The sequence below is a fragment of the Diceros bicornis genome, chromosome 3 (assembly GCF_020826845.1).
Source record: "Diceros bicornis minor isolate mBicDic1 chromosome 3, mDicBic1.mat.cur, whole genome shotgun sequence".
In the NCBI taxonomy this organism is placed as follows: domain Eukaryota; kingdom Metazoa; phylum Chordata; class Mammalia; order Perissodactyla; family Rhinocerotidae; genus Diceros; species Diceros bicornis.
In genome coordinates, this window is record NC_080742.1 from 11,308,176 (window position 1) to 11,324,774 (window position 16,599).

The window sequence follows — 16,599 nt, forward strand, 5'->3', positions numbered from 1 at the left end:
GGGCTGTCAAACTATGGCCCACAGACTGGCTGCCTGCTTTTGTAAATAAAGTTTTACTGGAACACAAACACCTTGGTTCATTTATGCATCATCTGCAGCTGCTGTGTGCTATAACAGCAGAGTCGAGTAGTTCCAACAGAGACCATATGGCCTGCAAAGCCTAAAAAATCTACTCTCTGGCCCTTGACATCATCTGGTCCTTTACTTTAGACTGACCTCAGTCTAAAGGAAAAAGTGGTAGACATTCAGACTAAATTTCTGATCCTGGTCTTTTCACGGTTTTTCTGTGCTTATCTTTCAATTGGGGTTTTTTTCCTAGGTAAATAAGACTGAGTTTGCATGTCACTGCACTATGTATTATCCAGATCCTGTATTTATATGAACTAATTCTTCTTGTGGAGGACTGTCTTTCCATGTACTGTTGGAAACACAAGATAAAAGACAAAAGACATTAATGAATAACAAAGAGAATAATTGGTTTTTAATATAATTCATGGATAGAATGGCTGTTTCAAGGATTTGTTTCATGACTATTTTTCCAGTACAGATTAATTCATCTATTTACACTATTTACACTTTTGCACTAAAACTGTTTCCTACATTTTCTACTTTGAATAGGATAAAATATACAACAAGTGTGCTGCTGAGAAGAAAATGGGCTACCAGTCCAGCTGAAATCACGTGAGGCCTCGGCAGTGCAGAGCCACGGAAGAGCCCAGAGGCTGGCCAAGAGACCTGGCTGCTGGGTCTGCTCCACGCTGACCCTCTGGGTGACCTTACCCGACCCCCGTCACTTCCGTGTGCCTCAGTGAGAACCTTCATCTGTCAAATACGTGATCAGGATCTAACTGAAAAGGGAATGTTCTATATACAAACGTAAGGCAGTTTTTATAGTCAAAATACCTACTAAAGAAGATTAATCTTGCATTGTATTTGGGGTTCTCATATACCCCTACAATTAAATACAATTAAACAGTTGAGAGAACTTCTGAGGTGTTTCACTGATGAAACTGTGCATGATACCAAAATCATGACTCTAATTTACATTTGGGATAACTGGTTCTGTTCTATTCTAAAATCACAAGAGTCCACCCGGCCCTGGCTAATGCCTTGGCAACAACTCCACAGGGCACCAAGGCATTAGAGATGAGGGAATGAGGCATCAGTGGAAACTCTTGATTCAGAGAGTGTGCACTACTGATGCATCACAGAGACCACCGCAGGCCTAGGAAGACGGATAAGGAGTCATTTTCTGCAAGGCCTCTGACTTGAACACAACTCTACCCACAGAAGCAAATGTAATCCAATAAATCAGGCTGGAAGATGACCTGTGTTCCACACATAACAGGAGAGGCTGGGGTATCAATCATCCCATAAACACTTCCTCATCAACTTACAAAAGGGAAGAAATAAAGACTCAGTTCAGACTGCTCCTCTACTACATTTCAGGGCTCTTATCTAGTTATTGCTTAAAGCACACTGTTCTTTGAGGAAGTAAAGCACAACGTAAATTTTCTGAAATTCAATTTTCAGTATAAATGCATGCCTTCTCATTTAAATAAAATAATTTCTCTACAGGGTCATTAAAAGACAAATATAATGATGCATAAACAATTTCTGGAAGGACATACAGATTACTGACTAGATGGTGCTGAAGCAGTAGGAAGAGAGACTGACTTTTCACCTCATGCTCCTCTGAAATATTTGAATTTTTAAAATTCAAATGAGCATGTTTTACTTTGCAGTTGATAAAAAAGAACATTTTGAAAAATAGAACACAGATTGAGTTATACTGTGATTTACTAGCCTGGATGCTGCATTATGCTCCTATTTTTACTGATAGGCATCTACTGCATACTAACTACCTCTCAAATAGAAGTTCACAAATAGGGAGGCTCACAGTAAATGACCGAGATGTATAGATTAAACCAACCAAACATCACCAGTCTTCATAAACTAGGCCTCCTTTCACGATCTAGTATGGCTTCACTGCATGTACTCACAGCAGGTTTATAGCGCCTGTTATGCAGTAATAAGAGAGAAGAGGCAATAGCAACTTTCATATATTAATTTGTCAGTCGTTATAATAACCACTGAGATTTTACACAAAAGGTTCATTACATTTCAGTGGTGAAGTTACACAAAACTTACCTATCGATTACGTAGAAGTTGTCACCGTCATCACCTTGATCAATTACATGTTCCCCTTCTTTGACCAATTTTTCAAACATGGCATCTAAGACTTGAGACATCTGCTCCTATTTAAAAAAAAAAGATATATTCTTTATGTTTATCTAGATCATCTTTCCTTAAGGAACAATAATTAGCTTTATATTTCTATGAACAAGCTCAAAGAAATGGAAATATCACTATTGCCATTAAATCATGTCAAAAAAATACTCAGTATAGTCCTCCATTATCCTACACAAATGAGATGATGATATATTTACTCTCATATTCAGTATCTGAATGAAAGTAATTATAATTAATCTATTTCAGAATATTTCCAGCTATCACCACTTAAATATGAAAAATTAACCACCAAACCACCACATAACCCTGTGAAATATAATCTTAGCAACTAAAATGACCAGGTTAGTAAAAAACTAGTGCAACTGTCTTTTAAAGATATCTGTTGTTAAAACTTCCCTCTATGAGTCATCACTAGAATTTATAAAGATTACCTAAATACTTAGTGAATTCAAATCCTGACTCCAGTGCTTTTTGGTTTTGCAGCAAAAACAAAACCAAACCAAACAGAGAAACAACAAAAGCCAAACCAAAAACACTTGTGGCAAACATTCTATCACTATCCTTTGTCACTAAGGTTCTCTTCAAGAAGCAACCATTTACTTCCCTAGGACAGATTTATCAAAACTGAAGCCCGAAACATCCAGCCTATTATTCAACAACTACTTAAACTATCTAAAATTTTTATTCTGCTAAAGTGTGGTTGACAAGGCTTAAAGATAAACTTCAGCTGAACAGAATAAGCTAGGAGATGAAAGAAATCTTCCCTCAGAACAAATACAGGAACAATTCAAAGGCCTCAGAACAGATGGAACGAATGGATATGGAGCAATAGTGCAGCGCACAGCCACAGACAAGTCCCAGGACTTCGGGGGTTATTTGTGGCCACTTATCAGCCCCAGCACTGGATCAAGTCCCTATCTGTGAGTATAAAAACGGCACAACACAGCACCCCAGAAGAGCGGATAACGAGTGGCGAGTGAGAAGCCCCCCGACGCCAGGGACCCAGTGGGCAAAAGAGCGAGCCTCCCCCGCCCCCATGCCGGACACTGCAGCTCAGCCGACCAGACCAGACTAAGCGGCCACGGACTGCAGCGAACAGCCAGGACAGAGCGTGGGGGGCTCAGATTACACAGCCCTTAACCCCCACACGGTGGTGGGGTGGAAATTGCAACCAGATATTGCCAGGATGAGGAAAAATAAAGCCAACACAGGAACCACAATGCAAAGGTACATGACATCACCAGACCAGAAGGAAAATGACAAGCACCCAGAAACCAACCCTGAAGACACAGAAATCCATAGCCTAAATGATAGAGATTTCAAAATAGCTCGCATAAAAAAAGTCAACAAAATACGAGATAATACAGACAAACAATTCAATGAGATTAGGAGTTTCTTCACAAAAGAGATTGAAATCATAAAGAAAAACCAATCAGTACTGATGGAGATAAAGAACACGATGGAGGAGATAAAGGAGAATCTGGAATCTTTAAAGAACAGAGCTGACAATATGGAGGAAAGAATTAGCATTATAGAGGATGGGAATACAGATATGCTCCAGATGGAAGAGGAGAGAGAACTAAGACTAAAAAGAAATGAAGAAAGTCTCCGAGAAATATCTGACTCTATTAGGAAATGTAACATAAGAATTATAGGTGTTCCTGAGGGAGAAGAGAGGGAAAGAGGAACAGAGAGCCTATTCAAGGAAATAATAGCTGAGAACTTCCCAAGTCTGGGGAAGGAGCAGGAAATACCAGTAAGTGAAGCCAATAGGTCACCTAAATACATCAACAGGCAAAGGCCCGCTCCACAACATGTAGTGGTAAGGCTGGTCAAAGTCAATGACAAAGAAACAATATTAAGGGCAGCTAGACAAAAACAAAAAATAACATACAAAGAAACTCCCATCAGGCTCTCAGCGGATTTCTCAACAGAAACTTTACAAGCTAGGAGAGACTGGAATGATATATTCAAAATACTGAAAGACAAAAACTTTCAGCCAAGAATACTCTATCTAGCAAAAATATCCTTCAAATATGATGGAGAAATAGTAACTTTCCCAGATAAACAAAAGCTAAGGGAGTTCATGGCCACGAGACCACCACTACAAGAAATACTCAAGAAGGCCCTCAGGCCTGAAAAAAAGAAAAGAAAGGGAATACAAAGCTTGGAGCAAGGATAAAAATAGGTAAACAAAATCAGAAAAATAGTAGATCTTTACCGGAATAGGTTAGCAACCACTTAAATACCAAAATCAAAGATCAAAGGAAGGAATTCACCAAAAATAAATATAACCTCATCACTGTAAACACACACCCACAACACAAGATAGAATAAGGTATAACAAGAACGACTTAGAAAGGGAAGAGGTAAGTGATTGAATGGACTTAGTATAGGGAAATAAGAGGCCATCAGATAATGGACTATCTCATACACAAGATTTTTTATACAAACCTCAAGGTAACCACTAAACAAATAATCAAAACAAAATTACATATGATAAACAAAGAGAAAACTAGAAGAGTCATAAGACAGAACAACCAAACTGAATTGGCAGTCTGAAACAAATGGGACAAGAAACAAAGAAAATGCAAAAGAACCAGAAAATAAGTGACAAAACAGCAACATTAAGCCCTCAATATCAATAATTACCCTAAATGTAAATAGATTGAACTCTCCAATCAAAAGATACAGAGTGGCAGGACGGATTAAAAAACAAAGCCCAAAGTCAGCAGAAGGAGAGAGATGATAAAAATCAGAGCAGAAATAAATGAAATTGAGACCAAAAAAACAGTAGAAAGGATTAATGAAACAAAGAATTAGTTCTTTGAGAAGAAAAACAAAATTGACAAAACCTTAGCCAGACTTACTAAGAAAAAAAGAGAAAAGACTCAAGTAAATAAAATTAGAAATGAAAGAGGAGAAATTACAACTGATACCACGGAAATACAAGGATTATAAAAGAACACTATGATAAATTATATGCCAACAAATTGGACAATCTAGAAGAAATGGATAAATTCTTAGACTCATACAACCTCCCAAAACTGAACCAAGAAGAAATGGAGAATCTGAATAGACCAATCACAAGTAAAGAGATTGAAATAGTAATTAAAAACCTCTCAAAAAATAAAAGTCCAGGACCAGATGGCTTCTCCGGTGAATTTTACCAAACATTCAAAGAAGATTTAATACCCATCCTTCTCAAACCATTCCAAAAAATAGAGGAAGACGGAACACTTCCTAAATTATTCTACGAGGCCAACATCACCCTGATACCACAGCCAGACAAAGACAATACAAAGAAGGAAAATTACAGGCCAATATCGCTGATGAACATAGATGCAAAAATCTTCAATAAAATATTGGCAAACCGAATACAGCAATACATTAAAAAGATCATACACCACGATCAAGTGAGATTTATACCAGGGACGCAGGGATGGTTCAACGTCTGCAAATCAATCAATGTGATACACCACATCAACAAAACAAAGAATAAAAACCACATGGTCATCTCAATAGACGCAGAGAAGGCATTTGACAAGATACAACATCCATTTATGATAAAAACTCTCAACAAAATGGGTATAGAAGGAAAGTACCTCAACATAATAAAGCCTATTTATGACAAACCCACAGCCAACATCATAGTCAACGGGGAAAGACTGAAAGCCATTCCTCTGAGAACAGGAATGAGGCAGGGCTGCCCACTCTCACCACTCCTATTCAACATAGTACTGGAGGTTTTGGCCAGAGCAATTAGGCAAGAAAAAGGAATAAAAGAAATCCAAATAGGCAACGAAGAAGTGAACCTCTCACTATTTGCAGATGACATGATGTTATATATAGAAAAGCCTAAAGAATCTGTTGGAAAACTATTAGAAATAATCAACAACTACAGCAATGTCACAGGGTACAAAATCAATCTACAAAAATCAGTTGCATTTCTGTATGCTAATAACAAACTAACAGAAAGAGAGCTCAAAAAGATAATACCATTTACAATTGCATCAAAAAGAATAAAATATCTAAGAATAAATCTTACCAAGGAGGTGAAAGACCTATACAATGAAAACTACAAGACATTATTGAAAGAAATCAATGATGACATAAAGAAATGGAAAGACATCCCATGCACATGAATTGGAAGAATAAACATAGTTAAAATGTCTATATTACCTAAAGCAATCTACAGATTCAATGCAATCCCAATCAGAATCCCAAAGACATTCTTCACAGAAATAGAAAAAATACTCAAATTCATATGGGGCAACAAAAGACCCTGAATAGCTAAAGCAATCCTAAGAAAAAAGAACAAAGCTGGAGGCATCACAATCCCTGACTTCAAAACATACTACAAAGCAATAGTAATCAAAACAGCATGGTACTGGTACAAAAACAGACACACAGATCAATGGAACAGAACTGAAAGCCCAGAAATAAAACCACACATATACAGATAGATAATTTTTGACAAAGGAGCTAAGAACATATGGAGAAAGGAAAGTCTCTTCAATAAATGGTGTTGGGAAAACTGGACAGCCACATGCAAAACAATGAAAGTGGATCATCTGCTATTGCCATTCACAAAAATTAACTCAAAATGGATCAAAGACCTGAAGGTGAGACCTGAAACTATAAAACTCATAGAAGAAAATACAGGCAACACACTATTTGACATTGGTCATAAAGGAATCTTTTCGGATGACATGCCTACCCAGACTAGGGAAACTAAAGAAAAAATAAGCAAGTGGGACTTGATCAGATTAAAGAGCTTCTACAAGACAAATGAAACCAGAATCAAGGTGAACAGACAACCCACCAGCTGGGAGAAAATATTTGCAAAACATATATCTGACAAGGATATATATTATGGATATTATATATCTATAATATATAAAGAACTCACACAACTGAACCACAAAAAAACAAACAACCTGATCAAAAAATGGGCAGAGGAAATGAACAGACACTTCTCCAAAGAAGATATACAGATGGCCAATAGGCACATGAAAAGATGTTCAACATCACTAATCATCATGGAAATGCAAATCAAAACAACACTAAGATATCACCTCACGCCCGTTAGAATAGCTATAATCACCAAGACAAAAAACAACAAATGTTGGAGAGGATGTGGAGAAACAGGAACCCTCATACACAGCTGGTGGGAATGCAAACTGGTGCAGCCTCTATGGAAAACGGTGTGGAGATTCCTCAAAGAATTAAAAATAGAAATATCCTATGATCCAGCTATCCCATTACGGGGGTCTATCCGATGAACCTGAAATCAACAATCCAAAGAAGCTTATGCACCCCTATGTTCATTGCAGCATTATTCACTATAGCCAAGAAATGGAAGCACCCTAAATGTCCCTCGACTGATGACTGGATCAAGAAGATGTGGTATATATATATACAATGGAATACTACTCAGCCATAAAAAAAGACAAAATCGTCCCATTTGCAACAACATGGATGTGCCTGGAGGGTATTATGTTAAGCGAAATAAGCCAGAAAGAGAAAGACAAACACTGCATGATCTCACTCATATGTGGAATATAAACCAACACATGGACAGAGAAAACTATATTGTGGTTACCAGGGGCAATGGGGGTGGGGGGTGGCACAAGGGGTGAAGGGAGACATGTATATGGTGAAGGACAAACAAAAATGTACAACCCCAAGTTTCACAATGTTATAAACTATTAAAACATCAATAAAAAAAAAAAACCACTAAAAAAAAAAAAAGGGCACAACACTAACTGCCTAGGCCAGAATCAACTATCATCACAAGTAAATTAAGGAGCTGAAGATAGATTAGACGGGGAAAAGATGCAAGTGGAAGAAGAAAAGGTGAAGAAATAAGATATTCTGGATCAAACGCATGAACAGACCACATTGACCCTCTTCTTTCTGAGACCCCGTTAACATTTCACAGGGAATATGAGGGTATGAATCCACAAAAATACAGAGTATGGGAAGGGAAATTGATGGATGGAGGAGAGACTTATAGAGCAAAGGTGAGTGACATGGGGGTGGCAAAGAGGGGTGCAGCCCAGAGTTGGGCAGATGGACCTGCAGCATGGGGGCAACCACCTGTCAGAGCACCAGGCTGCAGACTGGGAAACACGGTTCGGTCAGGATGGGACTGAGACAGCTGAAAATGAGTAGACTGATGCAGAGTCCTACGCCACCAGCTGATACCTTCCTTCCAATGCCTCCATCCTGAACACAGAACACCTAGCACACAAGTATTGACCCCAACTCTTCCCAGACAAAAGATCAGAGGCAGGTTCTCAGCAGAAACTGAACAAATGAGAGAGAACTACAACAGTCACTGTGAAAACTGGTGCCCTAGAACAAGGACCTTCACCTGCTCGGATTTAGGGGTCCCCCATGTAACAGCTGGCTCCCTGTGCGCTCCACCTAAACAGTATGTTGGTTGACAGGCCTGCCCTACTCATCCAGAGCTCTAGGTCAGCTTTGGGTGGCCCCTCTAGTAGCCTACGCGACTAAGATAAACTGCAAAATAGCACCAGATGAGACAGAGAATTCAGGAGCAGCAGAGAGCTTTTAGAAAGTTCTACTTTGTATACCCAGAGATATTCAAGATGCATGGGATGAAAAATAGAACATTTAGAAAAACAGCAAATCAGAGAAAAATGAGTATGTTGGCAATTAAAAACATGACTGCCAAAATTTTTTCTTCCTTTTAAATATTTTATTTTTTAGAACAGTTTTAGATTCACAGCAAAATTGAGCACAAAAGTATAGAGAGTTCTCATATACGCTCATCCACTCCAGGAGCTCTCCCTTACTATCAACGTCCCCCAGCAGAGGGTACATTGGCTACAGTCGATGAACCTACATTGACACATTATAATCACTCAAAGTCCACAGTTCACATTAGGGCTCACTCTTGGTGCTGTACACTCTATGGGTTCTGACAAATGCATAATGACATGTACCCACCATTACAAAATTTTGTAAAAAGTAAAGGGGCAGGAAGATAAATTAAAACCAAAAAGTTCAAAGAAAGCCAATAAAGAGATGAAAAGATAAGAGTTCCAGAGAAAGTGATAATACAGAAAACAAAGGGGAAAAAGTAATCAAAGAAATATAGGATGCATTTTCCAGATCCAAAGGACATAAGTTCTCAGACTGAAAGAGTCCAGCACATTTGATGACCAAACCACACTAATATGACAATGTGGTTTTAGAACACCGAAGATGAAGAAATCTGCAAAGCTTCCAGAAAAGGGGTGCATTTTATATTTTTTATCTTAAAAATATAAAAAAAAGTTTAACTTCTCTCAGAATAAAGAGAAATGCACATTAAAATAGAAATGAGATATCATTTTTGACCTGTTAGATTAAAAAAAAAAAAAAAGTGAGACTAACACACCGTGTTGGACATGGTATGGGAAAGAGGCATTCTCACACAGACGGCTGATGGGAAGCTAGAATGGAACAAACTCTACAGAGGGCAAGTTGTCAATATTTAATAAAATTTCAAATATGCATACCCTCCTCCTTATTCCTTTTCTAGGAAGCTATTTGACAGATATTTATGAAATGACATGCACACCAGCATTTTTCATTGCAGCATCATAACAGCAAAAGATTGGAAACAAACTACTGTTTATCCACAAGACACTGCATAAATGAGTTTGGTATCTCCACACATCGGAAATCTATGCAGCTATAAAAAAGAATGTGGGAGTTTAAGACATTTATCTTTCAACGGAGTCACTGACAAGCAAGAGAACACTCAAAGAAGGTAGTCAGGAAATGTGAAAACCTGACACAGGGGGAACAGTTGAGGAAAGTGTGGGCATTGAGGTGAGAAAAGAAGACCTACATGTGAACCCATATGCCATCTTCTGTCACACCGATGATGCTGTGATTCTAGAGGCCAGAACTGGGACTGCTGGGTGGAAGTTTCATGGAGATTTTGGCACAACGTAAAGACATAAGAATGAGAGCTGTCACTTGAGGGTGGTGCTCAAAGCAGGCTCCCCATCTTCCACATGCCGTCAAAAGAGCTCAGTGCTTTTCAAACTGTGTTTTGTGGAACCCAGAATTTTGTGGAGGTGCTTCAGTGATTGATTCTGTACACAGCTGATTTAATTGCATCCTTCTTTTTTTATTATTATTTTTTTTGTGTGTGAGGAAGATCAGCCCTGAGCTAACATCCATGCCAATCCTCCTCTTTTTGCTGAGGAAGACTGGCCCTGGGCTAACATCCGTGCCCATCTTGCTCCACTTTATGTGGGACACCGCCACAGCATGGCCTGACAAGCGGTGCGTCAGTGCACATCCGGGATCTGAACCCGGGCCGCCAGCAGTGGAGTGTGCGCACTTAACCACTACTCCACAGGGCTGGCCCCCTAATTGCATCCTTCAAGTGTATTTTAGCCTTTAAATGTTAAAACTAATGGAAATCAAAATAATCAGATGGATTATATACACAAATTTTTTTTATGAGGTGAAATTTCACATAACATAAAATTAACCATTTTAAAGTTAGAACAATTCAGTGGCCACAAAGTTGCACAACCACCACCTCCATCTAGTTCCAAAACATCTTCATTGTTCCAAAAGGAAACCCTGTGCCCACTAAGCAGTCCTTTCCAACCTCCTCTCCCACCAGCCCCTGGCAACCAATCTGTTTTCTGTCCCTATGGATTTACCAACTCTGGATATTTTATATAATGGACTCACACAATATGCAATCTTTTGTGTCTGGCTTATTTCACTCAGCATAATGTTTTCAAGGCTCATCCCTGTTGTAGCATATATCATACTTCATTTCCTTTTACGGATGAATAATAATCCATTGTTTGGATATATCACAATTTGTTTATTCTTCCATCGATGGACACTTGGGTGGTTTCCATCTTTTGGCTATTGTGTATAGTGGGGCTATGAACATTCATATACAAGTATTTGTTTGAATACCTGTTTTCAATTCTTTTGGTTCTATACCTCGGAATGGAATGCTAGGTCATATGGTAATTCTACGTTTAACTTTTTGAGGAACCACAAGCTGTTTTCCACAGCTCCTGAACCATTTTTACTTTTGCACCAGCAATGTGCTAGGGTTCCAATTTCTCTATATCCTCATCAACACTTGTTATTTATTTATTTTTATTATACCCATCCTAGTGGGAGTTAAGTGGTATTTCATTGTGGTTTGATTTTCATTTCCCTAATGACTAACCATGTTGAGAATCTTTTCATGTGCTTGTTGGTCATTTGCATATCTTTTTTGGAGAAATGTCTATTTGCTCATTTTTAAATTTTGTCTTTCTGTTGTTGAGGTGTAAGAGTTCTTTACATATTCTGGATACTAGGCCCCCTATCACATATATGATTTGCAAATGTTTTCTCCCATTCTGTAGGTTGTCTTTTTCCTTTTTTTGATATTGTCCTTTGATGCACAAAATTTCTTATGAGGTCCAATTTATCTCTTTTTTTCCTTGCTCCTGTTTTTGGTGTCTATCTAAGAATCCATCGCTAAATCCAAGGTCAGGAAGACTTACCCCTGTGTTTTCTTCTAAGAGTTTTATAGTTTTAGCTCTTACACTTAGGTCTTGGATCCAGTTGGAGTTAATTTTTGTGTACGGTGTGAAGTAGGGGGCCAACTTTGTTTTTTGGGTGTGGCTATCCAGTTGTCCCAGCACCATTTGTTGAAGGGACCATTTCTTCCCCATTGAACAGTCCTGGCACCTTGTTGAAACTCAGTTGGCCACAGGTGTATAGGTTTGTTTCTAGACTCTCAATTCTAGTCCATTGTTCTGTATGTCTATCCCTATGCCAGTGCTCATTGTTTTGATTACTGTAGCTTTGTAGTAAAAGCTTTGAAATTGGGAAGTATGAGTCCTTTAACTTTGTTGTTCTTTTTCAATATTATTTTGGTTATTTGGGCCCCTCCTTGTGATATATACAATTTTAACCCATTGGACAACAGCTAAATGTTAATGTGTTTTCATGGGTTAGCTTTATAATACATAAATATTACCACTTCAAACTTTCATAAATAAATAAATACTGCTGAAAATAATTTTTAAAAAGAATATGGAATCTCTATAAATACTGATACATTGTTAAGTAAAAAAAGGACAGGGCAGAACACCGTAGAGTTTGCTGCCACCAAAATTTTAAAAAGAATATACTTGCATATGCATAGCATAACCCTGGAAAAATATACACGACAGTGCTAAAAGAACTGGGCTCCTGAGAAACTGGGTTGCTGGGAGACAGAGATGGAAGGGAGATTTCCTTTCACTGACCACTCATTTGTTCTTTTTGAATTTTTGTTAATTGTATCTGTATAGTGATTTAAAATTTTTGATTAATTAAAAAACCAAACTTTTCATTTAAACAGAGAGCATAATACTGCATCTTTACGTTAGCTGAGAAAAAATTTTGGAAAAATGATGGTGGTGGGTTTGCAGGAAGTGGTTTTCATCCTGTCCCTGGGTCCCTGTGTGAACTCTGGCATCTGTTTGTGGAACAGCAGCTAGGGTTGAGGATGAAGCCAATGTGGCAGTAAAACAGTGCTTTCTCAATGTGGTGCTAATTGGCTCCACAGGGACCATTTCACCCAAACGAGTTCATCAACTCAGGCAACATATGGTCAACTATCAAAATTCTGAAGGTTGATTAAATGGTTTACTAATATTTTGTTTTGCTTATTATTTATATTTCAACTCTTTTAGGGCAGACGGAGGGGTAATATCAGCTTCATCGATTAGCTCTGGCTCTAAATGTCAAACGGAGAAAAAGACGAAATACATTGCTATAGTACATTTTTTCGTTACCTTGGAATTAGCTGCATTTTAAAACATTATAAAGCTTAAGAATTCATACACAGACATATGAAAAAGTAATTCCTGATAAAATGCAGAACAATTATTTCTTCTAGAACTTCTCTATGTGACATGTGTCTGTTCTAGTCAATCAAAATGTAATTTCCCTATAATTATGCACAGAGCAAAAGGAACTTAGGAAATATTTAATATGCAGAGGCTGATCACGATGACTGACAACTACGGTAGGAAATTCACATCTTATTCTCCTGCAGAATGCAAATTCGAGACTGAGCTCAGTAAAAGAACTCTGACTCACTTAAAAAATAACAATTTACTCTCCATTAATGAAAGAGCCTATCATATAGCACAGGAAAATTATTTCAGTTTGCCTCAAATTAGACATATTTCAGAAGAAAAATGGCCTACTGAGTCGAGCATTAAAATATTCATTAAAAGAATATCTTCAAAGAGATTAATAATTATAAATGCTGTGCTCGACGTTATGAATATACAGTACTCCAAGGAAAAATGTTCTGAGGCCTGGGAGGTGCAAGATTTTCAAGCTAAATAATGACTTCAGGAAATTCAAATGAGATAGTAGATACAAAGCCAAGATCACTCTTTTCGCAAGTTAGTAATTAGTGCTTCCCCTTCCTCCTTCAAGTTTTCCCATTTCAGGAAAAGGTACCACCTTCACAGTCATTCCAGCTAGACACTGGGAGTCATCCTAGACTCTTTCCGTCAGGCCCCGATTCACTCAATCACCAAGTACCAACTTCTCACCCTGAATATTTTACAAGACCATCCCTTTTCCCCACTTCCCCAGTTAGGCCCATTTCTTTTCCCTGGATCATGGCATGGCTTCCTCCCTGAGCTCCATTCCTTTGTTCCTGCCCTGTCCCGCTCCTGCCTTTAACTCGCCCCTCCACACTGCTACCACGCTGACCTCAGACACATCTGACTGTTCCATTCTCTGCTTAAAACGCTTCAACTGGGCCTGTCCACTGCCTACAGCAGGTGTCCAATGCCACAGGGTGGCACTTAAGAACGGGCCCTCATGACACCGCACGCACATCTCAGCTCCCATCCCTGGATGTCCCCCACTCTGCACTTTTCAACTGACAATTTCCTACTCATTTTCTGAGGCTCAGCTCAGGTGGCCTCTCCAGCTTCGTGAATCCTCAGGTGAGGCTAAGAGATCCACATCCTCTCCTAGTGCCCTGACCATATTACAGCATTTATCATGTTTTACCAAATTGCCTGGTACGTGTATTTGAATCTTTTATCAAATTATAAGTTGCAAGAGAACAAGAACCAAGTGTAAGTATTTTGTGGCCTGCAACACTTTATACAGGCCTTGGAACATAGTCGGTAGTCAAGGAATTCAAGGGAAAGGAGCTGCTGTATGATAAGCAGATTACATAAGTTGAATATGCAATTCAATTTAAATGCATTTGGGTTATTGTAAAAAACGTATATCATAAAAATCTAGAAGGCTGCTTAAAATATGAGCTTAACCTAAAACCTTCAATCTGCCATGTTTGGGGATAAATTTTTTATTCTAGGTGTTAACTTGTTGAGAAAAATAAATGTTTATTTATCCATACTCTGCATCATCCCTAGGAGGATTTGAGTAGGGAAATATATCAATATGGTGTGAGCTCAAATCCACAAAAGGATCTTTTGGAAACAACCATGTAAATAAGCTTGCTTCTTCCCTATAAAACATTCAATGACGATAATTCATGAACTTGGTAATTTCATGAACTGGCTTTTAAAATATATATATTGAAGATCAATAGAGCAGTAAAAAAGACTAAAAAAATTCCTGTTAATAATCACTTTAAAGATGCTCTTTGCCAGAATATACCAGCAAAAGTTTTTTTAAATAATTTTAAATGTGACCACACTTTTCAGAATGCTTTAAAAGAGCTAATATTGAAATGACAAGGAAAATCCATCTAATAGGCAGCATCTTGGGAAAGTATAACTGGCAGTTATTTCATTCACGCCCGTTTATCACTTAGTGTATGGACACCAGAATATCAATGTTGAGTCCCTGCTGAAGCATTACGATTCTAGTTCGATTGAATAGGGAAGTATGCAAACAAAATAACATATGGTAGTACCAAAATACTGAACTAGACATTGTCACATTTGGTTCTCGTGGCCAGCAGCATCGACATGGCCTGGGAGCTCATGAAAAATGCAGACTCTCAGGCCCGCCATTGAACCAGAATCTGCACTTGCACAAGACCCTCTGACGACAGGCACGTTAAAGCTTGAGAAGCACTGTTTCTGGTGACTCCGTGAAATTCTGCCATGTAAAGTTCTAGGTGAAAAACAGAGAATCTCCCTGGTTGAAGCCTAACTCTAAGAGTTAAACGAAAGCTTAATTTTATAGCTGTCTTCTGTGTCTATTTGGAGCAAAAGAGTTAAATACTAAATTAGTTTAATTCCAATACCAAAGTTATCATCTTATACACACACACACACACACACACACACATATATAAAATTGTATGTGGACTCATAGAGGTGGGTGATCATTAGAGATCACACAGTTTGGTGACCTTTATTTTCACAGAATCATTATCATTCGAGATATGGGATGATTTAGAAGCCCATAAAAATTTTACAAATCCCTTCAGTCACTTATTCCACTATGCAATACTACAAGGAAATTTTTCCATTCATAAACAAAATTGCCAAATTTTCTATCAATTCCATTTCTTATTCTTCCATTATTACAGAGAACAAGCAGCAACCCCATTCTTTAGAGAATCACCCAGTTTTGCAAACTCAGTGATTATTCCGGAGGACCTGGATCAAGGCGGACAAGAGGCTCTTGCCTTAGAGAACACAGGATCCGCAGGCCAGCTTCAATACCAACCCAGGTACTGACAACCTTTGTTTCTTCCACATTGACCACCATTCCTGGTACAAGGATGCTACTGGTAAATGGGGGTTGAATGAACTGAGTGAATAAACTCAGAAGGGCCACTCTAAACAGGCTTAATTCATGCTATGAGAGTATTCAAAGGGTTGGTGTAACTTTTAGCAAGACTTGAGTTTGAGATCACTTAAAGACCATCATTTTATTACAAGTAACAAACATATCCCAAAATGTAATTTATTATTAAATATGTACACCTAGATAAATACAAAACAATAACTCAAAACATTCTTGTCTTTGTCCCATGTTTTCTTTTTGAGAGCCTATTCTGTGTAGAGAGCCTTGAGTGGCATACGCTACCTAAAGAGTGACATAAGGATGTAAAAGATAAAGTTCCCGCCCTCAAGAAAATGGGCAGATAAAGTGAGTGATGGATCTTTGGTATGGTCAGCTCAGGCCTGTCAGAGCCTATAATCTGGACTCACAGATGGAGAGATAAACTCATAATGTGTGGTCCTAAAACGAGATATTCAAAGTCATAAAATGTAATCCTTGTTCCTGGAGGACATGAGGTAAACATAAATGGCATTAGAAACAAAGGAGCTTTTTATAGTATTTCAGGGTGCA

At 38.2% G+C, this 16,599-nt stretch overlaps 1 protein-coding gene across 2 annotated transcripts in view; it reads right to left on the reverse strand.

Annotated features, from left to right (window-relative positions):
* PRKAR2B (protein kinase cAMP-dependent type II regulatory subunit beta) overlaps nucleotides 1-16,599 on the reverse strand; it is a 108,602-nt gene that overhangs the window by 12,508 nt on the left and 79,495 nt on the right. For both annotated transcript variants that reach the window (XM_058523382.1, XM_058523387.1), the window contains exon 5: nucleotides 2,152-2,258. In XM_058523382.1, the coding sequence (XP_058379365.1) occupies nucleotides 2,152-2,258 (107 nt within the window). The remainder of the gene's footprint in view (nucleotides 1-2,151; nucleotides 2,259-16,599) is intronic.